We start from the raw sequence: 18,772 nt of genomic DNA on the forward strand, positions 1-18,772 counted from the left end.
TGATGGGCTTAAGGAAGGAGACACTTGGGTAAAAGGTGATTGTCTATGACTCTGAAATGATTCTTGACTTTGCAGGAGCTGGTGGTGCTTTGCCACCTCCACCATCCCAGCTTAATATCTTTGCTGGCAGCTGGGGTTCGTCCTCGAATGTTGGTGATGGAGTTAGCCTCCAAGGGTTCCCTGGATCGCCTGCTTCAACAAGACAAAGCCAGTCTCACCAGAACGCTGCAACACAGGATCGCACTACATGTGGCTGATGGTCTGAGGTAATAGATGAGGTCGTGCTGTTTTCTATTGAGGGCATGATGAGTGTGAGCCCAAAATTACCGTCAGACTTTGAGAAGAGCGCTTCCCTGTAACAATGTGTCCTGGTAATATTGCACAACCTATTTGGGTGTAAAACTACCACTTCCCTGATCAGATTTTATAATTTCATAAAATAAAGAGTAGGAAGAGCATGCAGGTCTCATAGCTAGCAGAAGTAGAGTTGGAACCCAGGAGTCCTTCTCCAGAGCCCATCATCTTAACCTTGTATTGACCTACTTTCCCTAAAAAAATATAGGTAAGGCTTCAAAGTATCAAGGAATGTGTCAATTATCATGGATAATTCTAATGAGGAAAGATGAGGCCATATTTCTGAAGGGGACTAAAGTGATTTGAGTTGGGTTGTCCTGTAAGACCATAGTGTGTCTCAGAGGTGCGCCCAGCCCCGCGGCCGGATGGCATCCGGACAGAGCCTTGGAGAGTGGAAAGGCCATGGCCTTTGGAGACAGAGGGACTGTCCACACCCTTGCTTTGATTTTATATCTCTGATTCTCTCTTTTTTGTAGTCTCTAAACTGTGCCTAATACTTAGTGAGTAGTGTTTCGAGTTCTTCTGTAATAATTGAAGACATCCCAAGTTAAACTCTTGATTGCCCCTTTTCCACTGCTCTCCGTCTCCGGTCACCCAGTTGTGTCACCTTGGAATCATCCTTTAGTCCTTCCTTTCTCTCACATCCCACACCTCATCCTTCAGCACATATCTTTAGCAGACATATCTCAGTGCAGCTCCTTCTCCTAACTTCTCTCCCTCCCAGCAGTGTCTAAGCTGCTGTCGTCTCTTCTCGCCCAGCTGGTCTCCCTGCTTTCATCTTTGCCCCTCATATGACCTGCTTTTCACACGGTAGCCACAGTGATCGTTCTAACATGGAAGTTGGATCACATCTTTCTCCTGTTATCAGCCCTCTCCTACCTCATTCTCTGGTCACTGTGCTCAGCCACTCGCCTCCCCGAGGCTTCTGGAATATGCCAGAGACTTTATACCAGCTATTCTCTCAGGCGGAATGTCGAACCTCCAGGTATCCTCTTGGCTCACTTCTCGTTTCATTCAGGTTTCTCCTCAGAGAAGGTGTCCCTGACTACCTTATGTCTCTTTGGCACCTGTAGCACTCATCACTGCTGGGTATTCTTTATGTTTTTATTTTAAAAGCTTGTTTATTGTCTGTCTTTGCCACCAGAATCTAAGTGCCACGGTAGCAAGGACTTTTCATCTTGTTCATCGTTGTACCCCAGCACCTAGAACGGTGCGTTCTCATTACACATGTTGCCACTGAGGAGAGAGGGAGGAAGGAAGGAAGACAGTGCCTGGTACATGGCAGCCACAAAGTGGGTGCAAATTTCCTTCTCTTCCTTTCCTTCTTAAGTGGTGTCTGTTCCTTTCGCGCAGTATCCAGAAATGTAAATGAATGGATGGTAAGGAGAACAAACACTGATCACAAACAAATAAAACTAAACTATTGATATATACGGTATAACTATTAATACTGTATAGGGAATATAATAGGAGAATAAAATGAGTAGATTTCCTTTCCTGAAAGAGTCTGGAAGCTATTGAAAAACACAGATTATTATAAGAAACAGGAATGCAAAGGTTTGGATCTGGGTTGCTACATCTACTTTTGAACACCAGGGGGAACCTTGTACTAAATTAATCTAGATAAAGTGCAGCTATGTTTTCTGTATGTCAAAAGCTGTATTGGTCATTTTCCTTGATTAGACCGACTCCAGGTCCTGTTTTTTCCCTAAATCTTCCACATAATTCCCAAAGTTCTTAGTTATGAAATGAATAATTGATTTTTAAAAAATTCATCACTGTTTGAAAGACCTCATCTCTTAAATAACTTGAAGACCTTACCTAAAATAACAAATCTAGTAGTTTCTGTTAAAGTAAATGAAATCTCATCATATTTTCCTATCATTTGCCTGATTGGTTCTCAGCATAATGCCAAGGGAGCTTTCTGGGTCTTGTGCTACAAGAGGCTGGTAGATTTCAGTAGCAATCAATCTTTTCCCAGCACTAAGTATATTTAAAAATCTCAGCATTAGGGTTTGTCTTCCCAAATATATTTTGGCACAGAGCTATAACTATGGAGGTAGAAAGAGACAATAAAGTCGCACGCCTCTGCAGTCCCTTAAATGATGGAGCTGTTTAGAGTGACATACAAGAACTTTTTTCATGTTACATATTTTCCCTTTTGCAGTCTTGCCTTCAGCTATTAGCTCACATCTCTAACTGTCTGCTGCTTTGAGTTCTTTATTATAATTCTCAACTACCTCTGAAGATATGGTCACCTATATTTCCCATAAGCTTCTGTGTTTCAGTATTTTCAAAATTGAATTTGCTTTCTCTTTTTCCTTCCACCATGAATCTGTTCTTTATCTTGTATCTCCCATTTGCCAACAAAGGTCTTTGTAGTCACATCCAGAGCAACCCCTTCTGCCACAGAAGTAAGTACTCATTTGTCTGCCAGGTCCTTGACTATTTTACATCATCTTTTTAACTGATTAATTTATTTTTATGCCACTACTGCTGACTTGGTCCAGTACCTCCGGGGAACTTTCAGAACATTTCTGATATTATATTCTTCTAAAATAAAAATCTAATTATGCTTGAAATTCCCTGGCATTCCAAGTTATCTGCAGAATACATCTAAACTCCTTGGCCATAGCATCAAAACTCTTTATGTATGCCTCTCGCCTGCCTCTCCAGCCTCCTCCCATTCCACTGCCCTTGTTCTGACCATGCTGAGGGGCTTGACTTCTCAGTGACATCCATGTCTGTCTTTGCATTCGCCATTCCTGTCTTTTCAAAAAATTGTCTGCCTAGAGAACTCATTTTCCTCTAGGATTTGCTCACATACCATCTCCACAATGATGTCTGACTGCACCATGAAGAGTTGGTTTGGTGATCACATGTTTCTTGAGTCTCCCTGCAGGACTTTGCTGGCTGCTGAAGAAGGAAAGATAAAGATTATATTGCTCTTATCAAGGTTTAAAACTTATAGTCTAGTGGGAGAGTCTGCTTTTCTATTTGTACCTTTGTGCTTTTCTTCCTCTGGCTTTCCTAGCATTTGGTACTCATCACATTTCTGCAACCTTGTGTGAGCACCTGTCTCTCCTGGATTGTGGCCCCTCAAGAGCAGGGAGACAAAGATGATATTATGTCCCCAGTGACTGCCCCTCATAGATGCCCAATATATATTTGTTAAATGAATGAAGGCATTCTATTTTTAGAATAGTTCTCTTTAGGATGAGATAAAGTTTACTTTAAGTTATGAGTTTCTTAGCAACATTGATAATAATCACAATTTAAAAATGATTAGTTGAGTTTAGACCAGTTTGTTTTAATAAAATATTTGACAACGCTCGCTGTCATGTAATACATAAATTATGGCTGAATTATTCTTAGTAAGACAAGATCTGTACTTGTTAATATTTCAAAAGCTATTCTGCTATTCTATTAAAAGCTATTAAAACTGCACTTTTAAGATTAAATTCTATAACTGAACATTTTAACTAATCCAGATAATCTTTCTTTCCCACTGACATCATTTCTAATTAAGTTTAACTAATTTCTTTTAACCTTTGGAAAGTATTCCGAGAGAGTCTGTATTCTATAAATATTCTGAAAGAGGCATGCATTATGAAGGATTTGGATGCTATTCAATTATGTATGACTTGGCTTTAACTTTTTTGTTCTTAATCTCCCAGCTTTTCTCTTCAGCAGGGCAAAGTAGCTAATGGCTTTTCAGTAAGCCCTTAGTAAATTTTTCTTTTAAGCCCATAACTTATTATTAAGGTCAACTTCATTAGTACATCCATCTTACTTTTCAACCAAAAATATGTTTACTGAAAGGAATAAGCCTAATGTCAAATGTCTTAACTACATCGTGGAAGAGAAAATCTCCTGCATGAGTTGATGCAGTTAAATGATACATACACTCCCTTCAATCAGTGGAAAGTTCAGGGTATTTGCCACTCTGCTCCTAATCTCCCTAGTAGTGATTGGTATTAGGTAGTGGAGTACATATTTATTGATATAATGTGAACCTAAACCAAAGCCACAAACAATGGATTTAAATTTACCTCTATTAAGTTCTATGAAAAATTCATTTTTCAAGGTAGGACATAATGTAGTTGTGAGATCATGTGCAGAGCTATGGCAAATTTAGTGTCACGGGGCAGGGTAGACAGAGTGGGGGAAATCTGAATTTTGCAAGTGTGTAAGGAAAGGTAATAGAGTTACTTTAGTAGCTGGGGCAAAGTAATAGCTCTTCGGCCATGTTTCCAGAATGGACAAGACCTGGTTGAGACGAAAACTTTTAATTTTTTTATATTAACTAGTTTTTATTCTTCACCTACAGTGAGTGTCCAGCTCTAGTTGCTGATGGTTGAATGGATCCGTTTCTAAAACGATGGACTTTAAAATTCCCCCATATCACCTTTCCCAAGATAATGTTTTACTCATTCCAACTCTCAGTCTAAAATGTTCTTTGATAATTTATAACAGAATTGGGTTTTAAAGTAAATTACATCTTCAAGTGGTACAGTATTGATAGCTAGAAAAGTCTTTTATTTTGGTTTATTACTATTGAAAAAGTAGAAAATATTTTCCAAAAAATTAGGAAATAGTTTAGTCAGAAAAAAATAAATATCAAAGGAGAGATGGAATAGAGAGAATTTTAAAAGCTAAGAAAAACTTCTCTGTGGTTTTAAGAAAATTAAAACTTAAATAAATGGGAGTTATAACAAAATACTATCAATTCTTATTCAACATATTTACATTTTAAACTAATTAAAATAGTCACATGGTATTGAGGGAATTCAGAATTCCTTTTAAGTAGTTATTAAAGTATACAAAAGATAAGTCTTCAAAAATTGGTACTTTGCTTCAAGTGGTTGTGCCTTAAAGTTTAAATCACTGATCAGGATTGACATGTCTTTTTGTTTGTTTGTTTTAAAAGCATAAGCTTGCTCTGTAATATTGGACTTGCAGGTTTTGATTTCCTTCTGCAATATCTCTTAACTTTGAAGGTGAAACAGCACAGAATTTTTGATGCTTTGCGTAGTAAACATATATATGTTTAAAAATAACGACAAAATTTATTATGGTGTAGTCACAATTTAATAAGGTTTCCTGCATTTCACGGCAGGTACCTCCACTCAGCCATGATTATATACCGTGACTTGAAGCCCCACAACGTGTTGCTTTTCACCCTGTATCCCAACGCCGCCATCATTGCCAAGATTGCAGACTATGGGATTGCTCAGTACTGCTGTAGAATGGGGATAAAAACGTCAGAGGGCACACCAGGTGGGTGACAAGGTTTGTGTGATAATTCCCTCTTCAGAATGGAAAACCACTGACTTCAGTTGTGAGTTCAGGAGAATCAAGAGAACGCCGTAGCCTGTCACACTGTGAACAGATATTTGTTATGACCAGTACGTGAATAATTGTGACCAGTACATTTGTGATTTTGATTATTATATCCTGTAGGGCAAAAAAATCAACTGATGTAATTTTCCAGGGTAAAAAACAAATTAAAAAAATAGAGTATGTTTTATGTCGTTATATTTTTAAAAGTTGGACTTCTTAAAAATGTTTAAGTACTCCAGAGGTGGTGAAAGGGAACCTCAAAGTTTTAATCTAGCTACTGTTAACACTTACCTAAAAATGAGGCAAACCAAATTCAGGTTCTCAAACCCTTTTTGTAACTCTGAAACCCAAATAACTTTGAAAATCCGAAGTTTTTTTGTATAACTGATTCGGTGGCAAAATCTGACCCAATCGAATTGAACCTTCTTAGGATTTTTATTTCTCATATTCACTGTGAATGTGTGTATGTTTCACATCAGAAATATAAACATGTTTGTTTGAGTACAGGGTGTTGGCTCTGATCCCACTGCAGTTTTATGTAATTTGTTATATGCATTATTACTTTCTTAAATATGAAAAAGTATAAATTCCTAAATACGTCTAGCTCCAAGAGTTTCAGACAGGGACTTTGGGGCTGGAGTTCTTAGTTGCACTGTTATTGATACAAGCATACTTTCTTATTCTTTTTAAAAAAATGTTTTAATTAAAAAATTTTTTTAATTTTAATTTTATTGGAGTATAGTTGATTTACAGTGTTGTGTTTCAGGTGTACAACCAAGTGATTCAGTTTTATGTATACATATATTCATTCTTTTTTAGATTCTTTTCTCATATAATATAGTTTATCACAGAATATTGAGTAGAGTTCCCTCTGCTACACAGTAGATCCTTGTTGATTATTTTTCTTATATATAGTAGTGTGTGTATGTTCATCCCAAGCTCCTGATTTATCCCTCCCCACCACTTTCGCCTTTGGTAGCCATAAGTTTCTTTTTGATATCTATAAGTTTGTTTCTGTTTTGTAAATAAGTTCATTTGTATCATTTAAAAAAAAATTAGATTCCACATATGAGTGGTATCATCTGAGATTTGTCTTTCTCTGTCTGACTTACTTCACTTAGTATGATAATCTCTAGGTCCACCCGTGTTGCTGCAAATGGCATTATTTCATTTTTTTAATGGCTGAGTAATAGTCCATTGTATATGCATACCACATCTTCTTTATCCATTCCTTTGTCGATAGACATTTAGGTTGATTCCATGTCTTGGCTATTGTAAACAGTGCTTCAGTGAACATTGGGGTGCATGTATCTTTTCAGATTATGGTTTTCTCAGGGTATATGCCCAGTAGTGGGATTGCTGGGTGGTATGGTAGTTCTATTTTTAGTTTTTTAAGGAACCTCCATACTGTTCTCCATAGTGACTGTACCAATTTACATTCCTACTAACAGTGTAGGAGGGTTCTGACTGGTACAGGAATTTAAACCTTCAAACCTTGAACTTTGTTTTTCTTTCTTCATAATTTATAGGTTGTTAATACTTCAATACTTTACTGTAGTGTCTCTATTTGTATAGCAATATGAGTCATGTTCCTATGTAAAATGAAACATACCCGTTTTGTGTACTGTTATATTTATGGTCTCCAGAAGTCACAGGCATCATTTTCTTACCTTAAATTTTAATATTTCTTTTAAGGGTCATACCCAACTCTTTTTTTGTCATGCCTGCTGTAATACTCCTATTACTTTAACTGTACACTGACTTTCTACCAGTTAAAACTCTATTTCCTTTGTTCTTGTGTTTTCATGATCTTATACTCAGACGTGTTCTTTCCACGTGGAGTCCTCCCTCCCTTTCTCAGCTCTCTTTCCTCTTCTAGTATCAGATTCATCAGAATCTCAGCTTCCGATTAGTAAGAAACAGTCATAGGGCAAGTAATCTGTACAGACATCTTGTCTTTCAAATTTCAGTTTGAGTGGGAATAGAAAGTTGAAGGGTTGACATCTGTTTAGTGGGGGGCAGCTCTATCTCTGGAGAAATCTTACATGGTTAGTTATTTGTAAATAAAAATTACAGGTGGCTTTACATCATCTTGATGATTGCAGCTCAATTAAAACACATTCTTAAGACAGAAGAAAGTACTTTAGAGGATATCTGACTAGGCAAAATTTTCCCTACCCTCTTCCCCTTTCCCCATTTTTGTCCTTAGATAAGCAGATGGCCCCAGCTTCCAATGCCTGGTTTTATTTTTGCTCCAAATACATATCCTCTCTTTCATTTTACATGACTATCTGTTGGAAGTAGAGTGTGCATTCTCATAAACATTTCAAAGTATATTTTCTGGCTCAAATGTCTCTGGGTTGTTCAATAATAATAAAATAATTATCTCTTTAGCACCTGCTGTGTCCCAGGCTCAGGGCCAGGTACATTAGACACATGGTATCCTATCCTCATGCCAGGGCTGAAAGTTAGCTTTTATCTTCTCATCTATAAAATGAGGAAGCTGAGGCTCAGTGAGATTGTGTAACTTGCACAAAGTCATGCAGTAAGTGGCCAAGATAAAGCTCAGTCTAAATGACATTTGAATCCAGAGCTATTTGGCTTTAAGTCCTATACAGGCATACCTTATTTTATTGTACTTTGCTTTTTTATGCTTCACAGATGTATTTCTTACAAATTGCAGGTTTGTGGCAACCGTGCATCAAGCCAGTCTGTCAGAGCTATTTTTTCAACAGCATTTGCTAACTTTGGGTCTCTGTGTCACATTTTGATTATTCTCACGGTATTTCAAACTTCTTCGTTATTATTATATTTGTTATGGTGATCTGTGATCAGTGACATTACTGTTGCAAAAAGATTGTGACTTGCTAACAGCTCAGATGATCGTTAGCGGTTTTTAACAATAAAGTATTTTAAAATAAAGGATTGCACTTTATTTTCAGACATAGTGCTATTGCACATTAATAGACGGCAGTATTGTAAACATAACTTTTATATGTACTGGGGAACCAAAAAATTTGTAGGACTCACTTTATTGCGGTACTTACTTTATTCAGGTGATCTGGCACCAAACCTGCAATATCTCCAAGGTATGCCTGTAGTCGCTCTCCTGGATCACATGCAACTATGACATATACTTAAAGAGGTTTACTTAACCTTAGTTATTAAAAATCCAAATAAACAAAGCAAAATGACAGGGCCAGAAACCACAACTATTGTCAAGTACAGGTTTGGAAGAATAATCTTAGAAGATAGGATTCCACAGGCCTCGTAAACCCCCCTAGAATTGGGCACATGACAGCGTTCTTCTCTTGGAAGATCTGCTCATTACTGTCCTGTCTCATGAAGGTAGGCCAGGCCGCTCACCTGGGGCCTGCAATTTGTTCCCCCTCCCCCCAGCCACGTCACTGTGTTCGTGGAGGGGAAATCCTGCAGTTGAAGCCTCAACCCCGTACTTGGCAGTGGACCTCTCTGATCCTTGTAGATTGGGCTCCCTCAGTGGGCTGGGCCAGCCAGCAGTCAGCTCATTTCAACTCTGTTCAAACTCATGGCCCTTCATTTTATGAGTCTTCCTGGTTTGGGTCAAAACCTGTCTATAGTTCAATATCCAGCTGATTTTTCATACCAAGCCAGATACTTGTTCCTGACCCCTTTTAATCTGTTGTATCAATGTGCAGTAACACAAGTATGGAGAAAGATCATGACAGGGAAACCCAGATCCCTATTCTTTCTGTTCTGCCCGCTCTCCCCCCAGGCTGCTTAATACATGGTAAGCATTTTTCCTTGCTGTATCTTGGACCTTCTCTTTATCATTACTGTATTTATTATTGTTAGAGCACTTCTAATCACCTCAGCCCTAAACTCATATTAAAAATTTTAAATAACAGTAATTGTCACCACTGCTGCCACCATCACCAAACCTTTCCTTCCCCAGAGCAATTATATTTGAGAAGAAAATCATTCCCTCTCATATGGTTTTAGTTCTCTCTTTGTCTTTTCCTTTTTAATGGATCTTCCTGTTAATGTTATACTTAGAAACTTTATGAGAAACAAAATATAAGGTTTAACTTGGAAATTTTAGAGAAACAAAAGACCATGTGTTTGTTAAACTTTTGTGAATTTTTATACTAACTCTTACTGTGGTGCATTAACCCCATGTGTGCATGTGAGCGTGGGTTCATTACTGTTGTCTCAGGGAAGATGGTAATAGGAGCAAACCTTCCGTGGCACGAACGGAGTGCTTGTCTCATGCTTAGGCCTTTGCATAGGTTGATTATCTCATTTAACCCTCATGACCCTCTGACATGAGTCCTATTATTGTTCCTGGTTTACAGATAAGGAAACTAAATAGAGCTTAGGGACCATTAAAAATGTCTATAGGGTCACATAAGACACAAACCCAACCTTCCTGAGAACACAGCCCCTGGCCAGGCACCATCACAGCTGGAGCGCAAAGGTAGAAACAATTCGGTTACTGGCAAGTACCACGGCACTGTGTCTGTCTACATTTTTAAAGGTAAATATGGGATGGAAACTGTCTTCAAATAATTTGGAGAGCTTCACCTTTAACTCAGTCAAATGGGTCTGTATGTATTATATCCTGTAAGTAGCAACGGTTAATTCTGGGTCTTATGACAGTTACACTGTTGACTGAGATGGATGCTGACTGATGGCTTTCACCCCGCCAACATTCACAGAAATACAACAATCTTCGGGTAAACAAAAGTGTTATTCTCTGGTTATACCTATCATCTGATAGAAATTATGAAACATGCTCTACTCAGACTTTTCGGAAAGTAAAAAAGAAAGTATGTTTCTGTGTACTTTGTGATATATAGTCAGACCTAATTTATAAATTTCTCATGTTTTTGATCTATGGATCTTTTAAATGCAGACTTATCTGAAAAATTATCTCTAAATATAGTTTTAGACAAATGCATCATATTTTCCCAATTATTTTAACATTGTAACTTGTAATAATTCTCTATGGGAAAGGTATTCTTATTTTTTATTCATTTATTCCTGCATCTGGAAATAATTTATTGAATGTTTACCAAATATCAAACTGGTGTCACTACTTAATATCTGTGTGGTGCTCAAGGTTCACCTTCTGGGGCTCAGTTTTCATTTCTGTAAATTGTGACGAGAAAAATAATGCCTACCTCAAAGGGTTGTTTAAGGGTAAAATGAGGTAACCCATGTGAGTAACATAGAGAAGAGCTGGCATGTTGCATTTGCACCAAGTGTGTTAGCTGTTTTAGTGGTGAACTTGAGAATAGGCATGAATAAATGTAAATTTTAGCCTCCAGAAGCACACATTTTGCCAGGAGAAACAGGGCTGTAAACAATAACCATAAAGCATTGTATCAGTTTCCGCAGGAGATCTAGTTCAAGGTACAGTGATAGTGCAAGGCGCAAGTGGTTAACAGAGCTGTGGGTTGTCAGGACTTCATAGAGGAGGTGACTCTGGAATGACATCTTAAAGGAGAAGTTTGAGGTTTGAGTAAATAAATAAATAAGTGGGAGGAGGCATTTCAGGCAAAACGTGCTAAGGTAGAAAATGACTTGTCTCATTCCGATAACTGCAAGAAGTTCCGTGCGGTCTAAGTGACAGATGGAGGATAGAGGATGCTTTGGTTATGTTTTTCAATTCTGGCTGTATATTAGATAACATGTAGGGCTTAAGGGATATATCCCCTGGGGTTGTGTCCTTTACAGTTGTATTTTAGTCGGTGTGGAGCAGGGTCTCTCAATGTGGCCACATGTTTGAAGCTCCTGGAGGACTTACAAATGTATGGGTAGCAGGACCCCATGCCCAGAATTCTGATTTAACTAGTTTGGGTGGAGCCCAGACACTGAGGTTATTTAAATGGTCCCCAGGTGATTCCCATCTCTTCATCATATAGTGTTATTGCCTCTATAAATCAGTTATAAGATGGGTAGCTTAGATTTTGGTATTGTCTCACATTGGGGAAAAGGTTATTTGCAGAAAAACTTTTAACAAGATGATTAGCATTTACTCTAGATTTTGAGAGTGTTAGCCTGTGATATAAACAGAAAGTTATGAGAGTGAGTAAATATGAATAGCATTTATACTTTTTTTTGGTACGCGGGCCTCTCACTGCTGTGGCCTCTCCCGCTGCGGAGCACAGGCTCCGGACGCGCAGCGGCCATGGCTCACGGGCCCAGCCGCTCCGCGGCACGTGGGATCTTCCCGGACCGGGGCACGAACCCGTGTCCCCTGCATCGGCAGGCGGACTCTCAACCACTGCGCCACCAGGGAAGCCCCAGATGTCTATTTTAAATTAATCTTTCTCAGTGGTGCACATTCTAGGCAGCGCAGTGGATTCTGGAGATAGATATATATGATCTAATGACTATTGGCTGTCTAGATTCTGTTAAACTTGGGCTATGAAGTCAGAGTGTCTTAGTTGGAATCCTTGCCCTACCACTTACTAGCCAGGACTGGAGAAATTACCTAATTCCTTTCCTTGGTTAAACAGTAGTACCTAATAATAGTATCTGTTGCAGGGGATTGTTGTGAAAATTAGATGAGAAATTCATGTAGAGTGTTTAGCACAATGCCTGGCACATTCCGTAGCTGTCTTTGCTTTCCTGGACTCTCTGCTCTGTCTTCTTAACACAGGGGGTGCCCTTCTTAACACAGAAGGCTCTGTTTGCCTTCCCTTTCCCTGTCCTCTGAAGGGCACTCAGAAAACTCACCTTGTTGGTTTGCTCTCTCAGAGAGATCACTGTCTTGTGTTCCTGGTGTCCAGAGTTTCATCCATGTTGTCTAGTTATTTCATTGTTTTATGCGGAACGGTAAGTCTAGTCCCTGTTATTCTATCTTCCCTAGAAGTAGAAGTGATACATGTTTAAATAAATAAATGACTTATTTGAACAGCCTAATACAACAACGTACATTTAGGATTTTAGTTAGTACTTAACATTTGTAGTCTTTGAGGGGCATCAATGCTAAGCAGGGTATCCGTGTAGTACAGTAGCACGGTCCATACCCACCATAGATCATTCACAGTATTAGATCAGGTGACAACACTGTCCTTTTGTAAACAGGCAGGAAATGTTTCTATTTTCTAGACTTCCAGTGACAAGTAACATTAAAAGTGTTCATTTTCATCCCAAATTAAATTCAGTGGTGAATACATTGAGTAGCTTGAAATGTTATTGTTCCTGTTACTACTATGGTGACCAGTATACTGAAATCTAAGGCGAAGTTTTTTGAAGAAATTGCAGTTGCTTTTCCAGGGAAGTCCTCAGTGATAAGGATACACATAGAGTAGCTTGGAGGACCTTATGGTTTAGATTGATAGTTAAATGTTATGTTGGTAGCTTAGGTTTTGATGCCTTCAGTCCCCCTCCCCTCCCCATTTTGGTTGAAAGATTCCATGATGTTTTAAATTAAGATTTGATTTGCAAAACATAAGGTTGTGAGTTGAAAGCAGCAAATGCTATTGAGCAGGTCAAAGGATGTGTTTCTAATAAATTAGCGGAAATAATAACACTCCGGCAACAAAGAGATCTATCTATATCTAGATTTAGATGTGCTCGAGTGTTATGTATACATACCGTACTGTAAATTCTGCGTCTTTGTTTTCTTTTTCTACTTAATATTTCAGGGACGGCTTTCTGTGTCAAATATCAGTTTTAAGAGTTACATAATATTTCAGTAATTTACTTAACCACATCTTGATGTATATTTAATTTTTTCTAGCTTTTTGATATATTGAAAGGCTTTAATTAATAGACTTGTAAATTAAAAATTTCCCATTTATGAAACTAATTTTTAAACATTAAATTCCTAAAAATCATATTGCTGGGTAGGCATATTTTGAATTTTGAAAAACTAATTGCCTTCTAGAAAGGTTTATCAATTAAAATTCCCTCAAAACTTGAATTAGAGCACCTATTTCCCATTCTGGGTTTGTTATTGTTTTTAATCTTCATGAAGTTAATAGTCAAAAGGTGATAATTTAATGTTTTTATTTTTCAAATATTTATATATAGAACATAGTTGGTTTTCCTTAGATTGTTGACTATTATAGATAATGTTGAAATTACTTTTTTTTTCCTGAAGTGATTAAAAATGATTTATCTCTATTGCAAAATGAAAGGTTTTATTTTTCTTTAAGGGAATTTCAGGCATGAACTTACACCTGAGAGAGAGGGCTTTTATTTGTTTTATCGAGGTTTTCTTTTTAGTGTTCTGTTGGGTTCAAGGAGCAGTAGTCACAATTCTTGGAATGATAAGGCCATTAACATTGCAGCCAGGTTAAAGTGACTTAGAGTGAAGTCTAGAAATCTCCCTCCTGTCTCTTCCTCTGTTTGAAACACTGCTTTGGGAATAGTTATTATTAAGGATGATGTAGACTTTTCCCCCCTCTTAGGCTTTATTTATTTAATTATGAAATATCACTTAATAATTTATTATTGATTGTTTATCCTTATTATTCTTCAAGATCGACCTTGGGGTGAAATGTCCTGGGACAGGGCTGTTAATTGACTTGACTAAGATGTCTTCTTATAGAGATGATGTGGCCTGTTTAGAACTCATCTTCCTGTCTCTTCATCAGCACATATGCCTAAGTATATACCTCCCTGGGTGTATAAGTTCTGGGGTTGGGCATATTTATTAATATGTCTGCTTACTTTCAGGGTTTCGTGCTCCTGAAGTTGCCAGAGGAAATGTTATTTATAACCAACAGGCTGATGTTTATTCATTTGGTTTGCTACTCTATGATATTTTGACAACTGGAGGTAGAATAGCAGAGGGTTTGAAGTTCCCAAATGAGTTTGATGAATTGGCAATACAAGGAAAATTACCTGGTAAGTTTTTATTTTATCTACAATAAAGATTATAGTAGCAGCTTCATTTCCAAGTTATTTAATTGTAGTCGTATAGTAATTCATTTCACAGCTGAAAATTTTTTTAGTGCATGAATATTCTTAAATTCTGTAACATATTAATAAAATCATATGAGAAAGATAGAAGTTATAGGGCTTCTTTTTAATATTCCAAATATTGATATATTTGGTGTTATATTTAGAAGAATACTTAGAAAAGGAAATACTATTAAAACTCCTGGTTTAGTGACTTTTCTTCTCGTAAGGAGTTACTAAGTGTCCATTAGCTTGGGGTATTTTCATTTTCTTGGAGTGAAGTAATTTCTTTGCAGGAATGGAAGCTTGAATTATTTACAATAATAATTTTTAGTAGTAAATATTAGTAAGAATTAGTAAATGAGTATTTAATGAGATCAAATCTCATTTTGAATGGTTGCCTCATGCTTTAAAGAAACTCTAGGGCTTTGTCATTCATTCCTAACTCTTCAGTTCTCATTATAAAGTATTCTTTTAAATATATTTAGTTGTTTCTCATATTTTCTGCTTTTCTTTTCATTTAAGAAAAGTTTTGAGTGTATACTATGTTCCATCTACAGGGAATACAGCTTTAACTATCTCCTTCTAGGAGATCTTTAAAGATTCCTAACAGAAGGAAATCTATTATTACTCGACTAAACTTTGTGCACAATCTAGGTCATCTCCCTCATTTTATCAGCTAGCTTTCCAGTGAAAGTTTTCAGGTCTGTATTCTACACCAATCAGAAAAATGGCATACCTCTTATAAAAAAACCAAATGTGCACAAAGTGACTGACTGTGGGGGTCACTTTGGGTTAAATGGATTAAATGCTTGTCTACATTGAATATTAAAATAAAAAGTGTTTGCAAAGAAGTCTATTATATGAACAAAAGTGTTTTCAAAGTCTATTTGAAATGAAGGTATGAAAGGAAAATCTATTCAATTGGTATTTGTGTCCCATTTTATACTGTAAAAATTAAGAACTCATTCTTGATGTCTCTAGTGGAGACAGTTAACAAAATTAGCTTTAAGGGTGATAAGCAGATTCATGATATATATGGGATTATAGAGATCAGTGGTTCCTTTGCAATGTCTGGACCTCTCATACACATTGAGAAGAAATAAAATAATTGTTCTGATTTGTCCAGTGTTTAAGCGTGATATGTTTTTTAATGTTTTAGATCCAGTTAAAGAATATGGTTGTGCCCCATGGCCTATGGTTGAGAAGTTAATTAAAAAATGTTTGAAAGAAAATCCTCAGGAAAGACCTACTTCTGCCCAGGTATCTGTGTAGTCAAAATTTATCAATATTTTGTTCAGAACATCAAAAAAAATATATGTAATATCCAAATATATATACTCAAACATTTAAACACACACACACAGTTTAAAACAGTTATAAAGCAAAACTCCTCTATCCCGTCACTACCCCAGGCACAAAATAAAGGGCCAACACCCCAGAAACGCACATATGCCTCTTTCTGATTGCATCACCCTCTTTTCCCTATAGATGTAGCCAGTCTCCTGACTTTCATGATAATCATTGGTTTTTTTTCTTTTTATGATTTTACTACCCAGTTTAGTTTTCCTGTATTCATAATTTATTTAAAATGGAATCATAGTCACGTGCTGTTCTGAGTTTTTTCAGTTGTTCTCCCAACATTATTTTGTAAGCTTCATTCATGTTGTTGAACATAGCTGTTGATTACTTTCCCTACTATTCCATTCTATTGTTTGAATGCACAATAATGTATTTACCCGTGATCATATCAGTGGGTATTGGTATTGTTTTTAGTTTTTTGCTATTATAAATAGTACTGTTATGAGTGTGGTCTACATGTCGCCTAGTGCAAATTGTATCAGAATTGCTTTGTGGTATCTAACTGCAGAATCATGGGATATGGGAGTATCTAAATCATTTACTGAAAAAGTTGTACCAGCTTAACAGTTCCATCACCTGTATATTAGGGTAGCTGTTTTTTTAATATATTCTCCCTAAATGTTGTATTATCTGACTTCTTAATTTTTTCCAAATATATTCAGTCTTGTGTATTGATTTACATTTTCCCAATTACTAATAAAGATGAACATCTCTTTATATATTCATTGGTCATATATACGTTTCCTCTTCTGGAAAATGCCTGTTCATTACTTAGCCATTTTTCTATTGAGTTGTTTGTGTAAAAATGAAATTTAAAAAGCGCTTCTTTATACATTGTATACTAAAACTTTGTTGGTTATATATGTTGCAAATTTCTTTTCCCAGTTCATGGTTTGCATTTTTATTTCCTAACAAGTGCCTTTTGATTAACAGAATTTCTTAATTTTAATAGAGATAAATTTAACAATACTTCTTTTTATGGTTATTAATTTTAGGGTCCTGTTTTAAAAGGTCCTTATCTCTCTCAGAGTCACAAAAATATTTACCTATGGTTTCTTCAAAATGTTTAAAAGTTTTGCTCTTAATAGTTAAGTTTTGAATCCATCAGGAAATGACATTTTTATCTAGATCCAATTTCCTTTTTTCCATATGGGTAACCAATTTTTCCAACTTCATCTATGAAATTGTTTCTTCCTTTGTCTTCTACTGATCTTTTTCTTTTCCATTTCCACTCTGTAATATACACTCAAAGATAAACACACACACATTCCCTTCCATTGGTCAATTTACCTGTTCTTCCTCCAGTACAATCCTGTCTTAATTCCTGAAGCTTTATAATAGTCTCTTTCCCCCCTTATTTTTATCCTTTAGGAATGCTTTAGCTGTTCTTCAGTCTAGGTTTTCGATATAAATTTTTAAATCACTTTGTCAACTTTTATGAAAAATCCTATTGTGCTTTGGATTAGACTTGCATTGAATCTGTAGACAATATCCTTATGATATATTGTCTCTCTATTCTTTTTTTTGTTTTTTTGCTGTACGCGGGCCTCTCACTGTTGTGGCCTTTCCCGTTGCGGAGCCCAGGCTCCGGACACGCAGGCTCAGCGGCCGTGGCTCACGGGCCCAGCTGCTCCGCGGTATGTGGGATCTTCCCGGACTGGGGCACGAACCCGTGTCCCCTACATCGGCAGGTGGACTCCCAACCACTACGCCACCAGAGAAGCCCTGTCCCTCTATTCTTGAATATGGGTTATCTCTGTATTTAGGTCTTCTTAAGTGTCTTTCAATAAAGTTTCATAATTTTGCATATAGGTATTGCACATCTTTTTCTGGATTAGCTTGCTATAAATTGCTTTACACTCAATTCCTGGCTTGAGATGTTTTTAAATCACCCAGGTGATGAGAATCTGGTCTACAAATCTTGAGAGCAAGCTTATTAATTAATAAACAGTTTCTCAGCGTTCTTTTGCTCTCCCCCTGTGTCTGTAAAGTCCCAAGGCAACTCTCCTTATAAACCACTGAGAGTGGGAGGTGTGGAGTGGCTTTATTTCTGGCTCCCATTTATTCTAAATATGCAGTCCTTTTGGGATCCCAGTTTTATGGGAACAAGACCATTAACTACATTCTCCACTTTGGGCAGGCCATAGATTTAACTCTTTCCCACTGGCCTCACAAGGCACTAAAAACCACACATCAATTTTGCTTCAATAGACAAATCGCCTAAAGGGAAAATTGGGCTTCAGGGTTCATCTGACCTCTCTGGATTCTGTCTTTCATTAATATTTTGGCCTGATAATTCTATACGGTGTTGTCAGATCTTTAATGTTTTTAAGTGATTAAAAAATAATTTCTTCAGCATTTTAAGTTGTATTCAGCTGGAAGTTTTGTCCAAATAACCTCTTCTACCATATTATTGGAAACAGAACTCTTACTATGTTTTAAATGAAACAGATTTTAATAGATCAAAATAAGAGCTGTTTTTATGTTGTGGACTCTCAATTTTGTATAATTCATTGAAAAATTTTTGTTCAATTTTAAATTTCCTACTCAGAAATAATTGAGGACATGTATACACTGCCTTTATCAAACATCATATAATCATCTTTACTACTTGCCTTACTGGCTTTTTAATTTTGGTTGCTACCAGTGTTAATTACACAGACTTTAAAAAAAATTATCAAAGCAACATTTTCCAGAGCTTAATTACTGTTTTACTTTTTCTTCTTTTAATTTTCACTTATACTTCACCTGTATTTTACAGATTACATAACAATCTTGAGGGATTTTTTTAGCACATGACAGTTTTCAGAAACTT

At 36.7% G+C, this 18,772-nt stretch overlaps 1 protein-coding gene across 1 annotated transcript in view; it reads left to right on the plus strand.

Annotated features, from left to right (window-relative positions):
* Window positions 1–18,772, plus strand: part of LRRK2 (leucine rich repeat kinase 2) — a 155,807-nt gene that overhangs the window by 121,772 nt on the left and 15,263 nt on the right. Inside the window, exons 40-43 of the mRNA XM_067009064.1 lie at window positions 76–266; window positions 5,474–5,634; window positions 14,371–14,541; window positions 15,758–15,858. Coding sequence (XP_066865165.1) covers window positions 76–266; window positions 5,474–5,634; window positions 14,371–14,541; window positions 15,758–15,858 — 624 coding nt within the window. The remainder of the gene's footprint in view (window positions 1–75; window positions 267–5,473; window positions 5,635–14,370; window positions 14,542–15,757; window positions 15,859–18,772) is intronic.

This window comes from Kogia breviceps, chromosome 12 (genome assembly GCF_026419965.1).
Source record: "Kogia breviceps isolate mKogBre1 chromosome 12, mKogBre1 haplotype 1, whole genome shotgun sequence".
NCBI lineage: Eukaryota > Metazoa > Chordata > Mammalia > Artiodactyla > Physeteridae > Kogia > Kogia breviceps.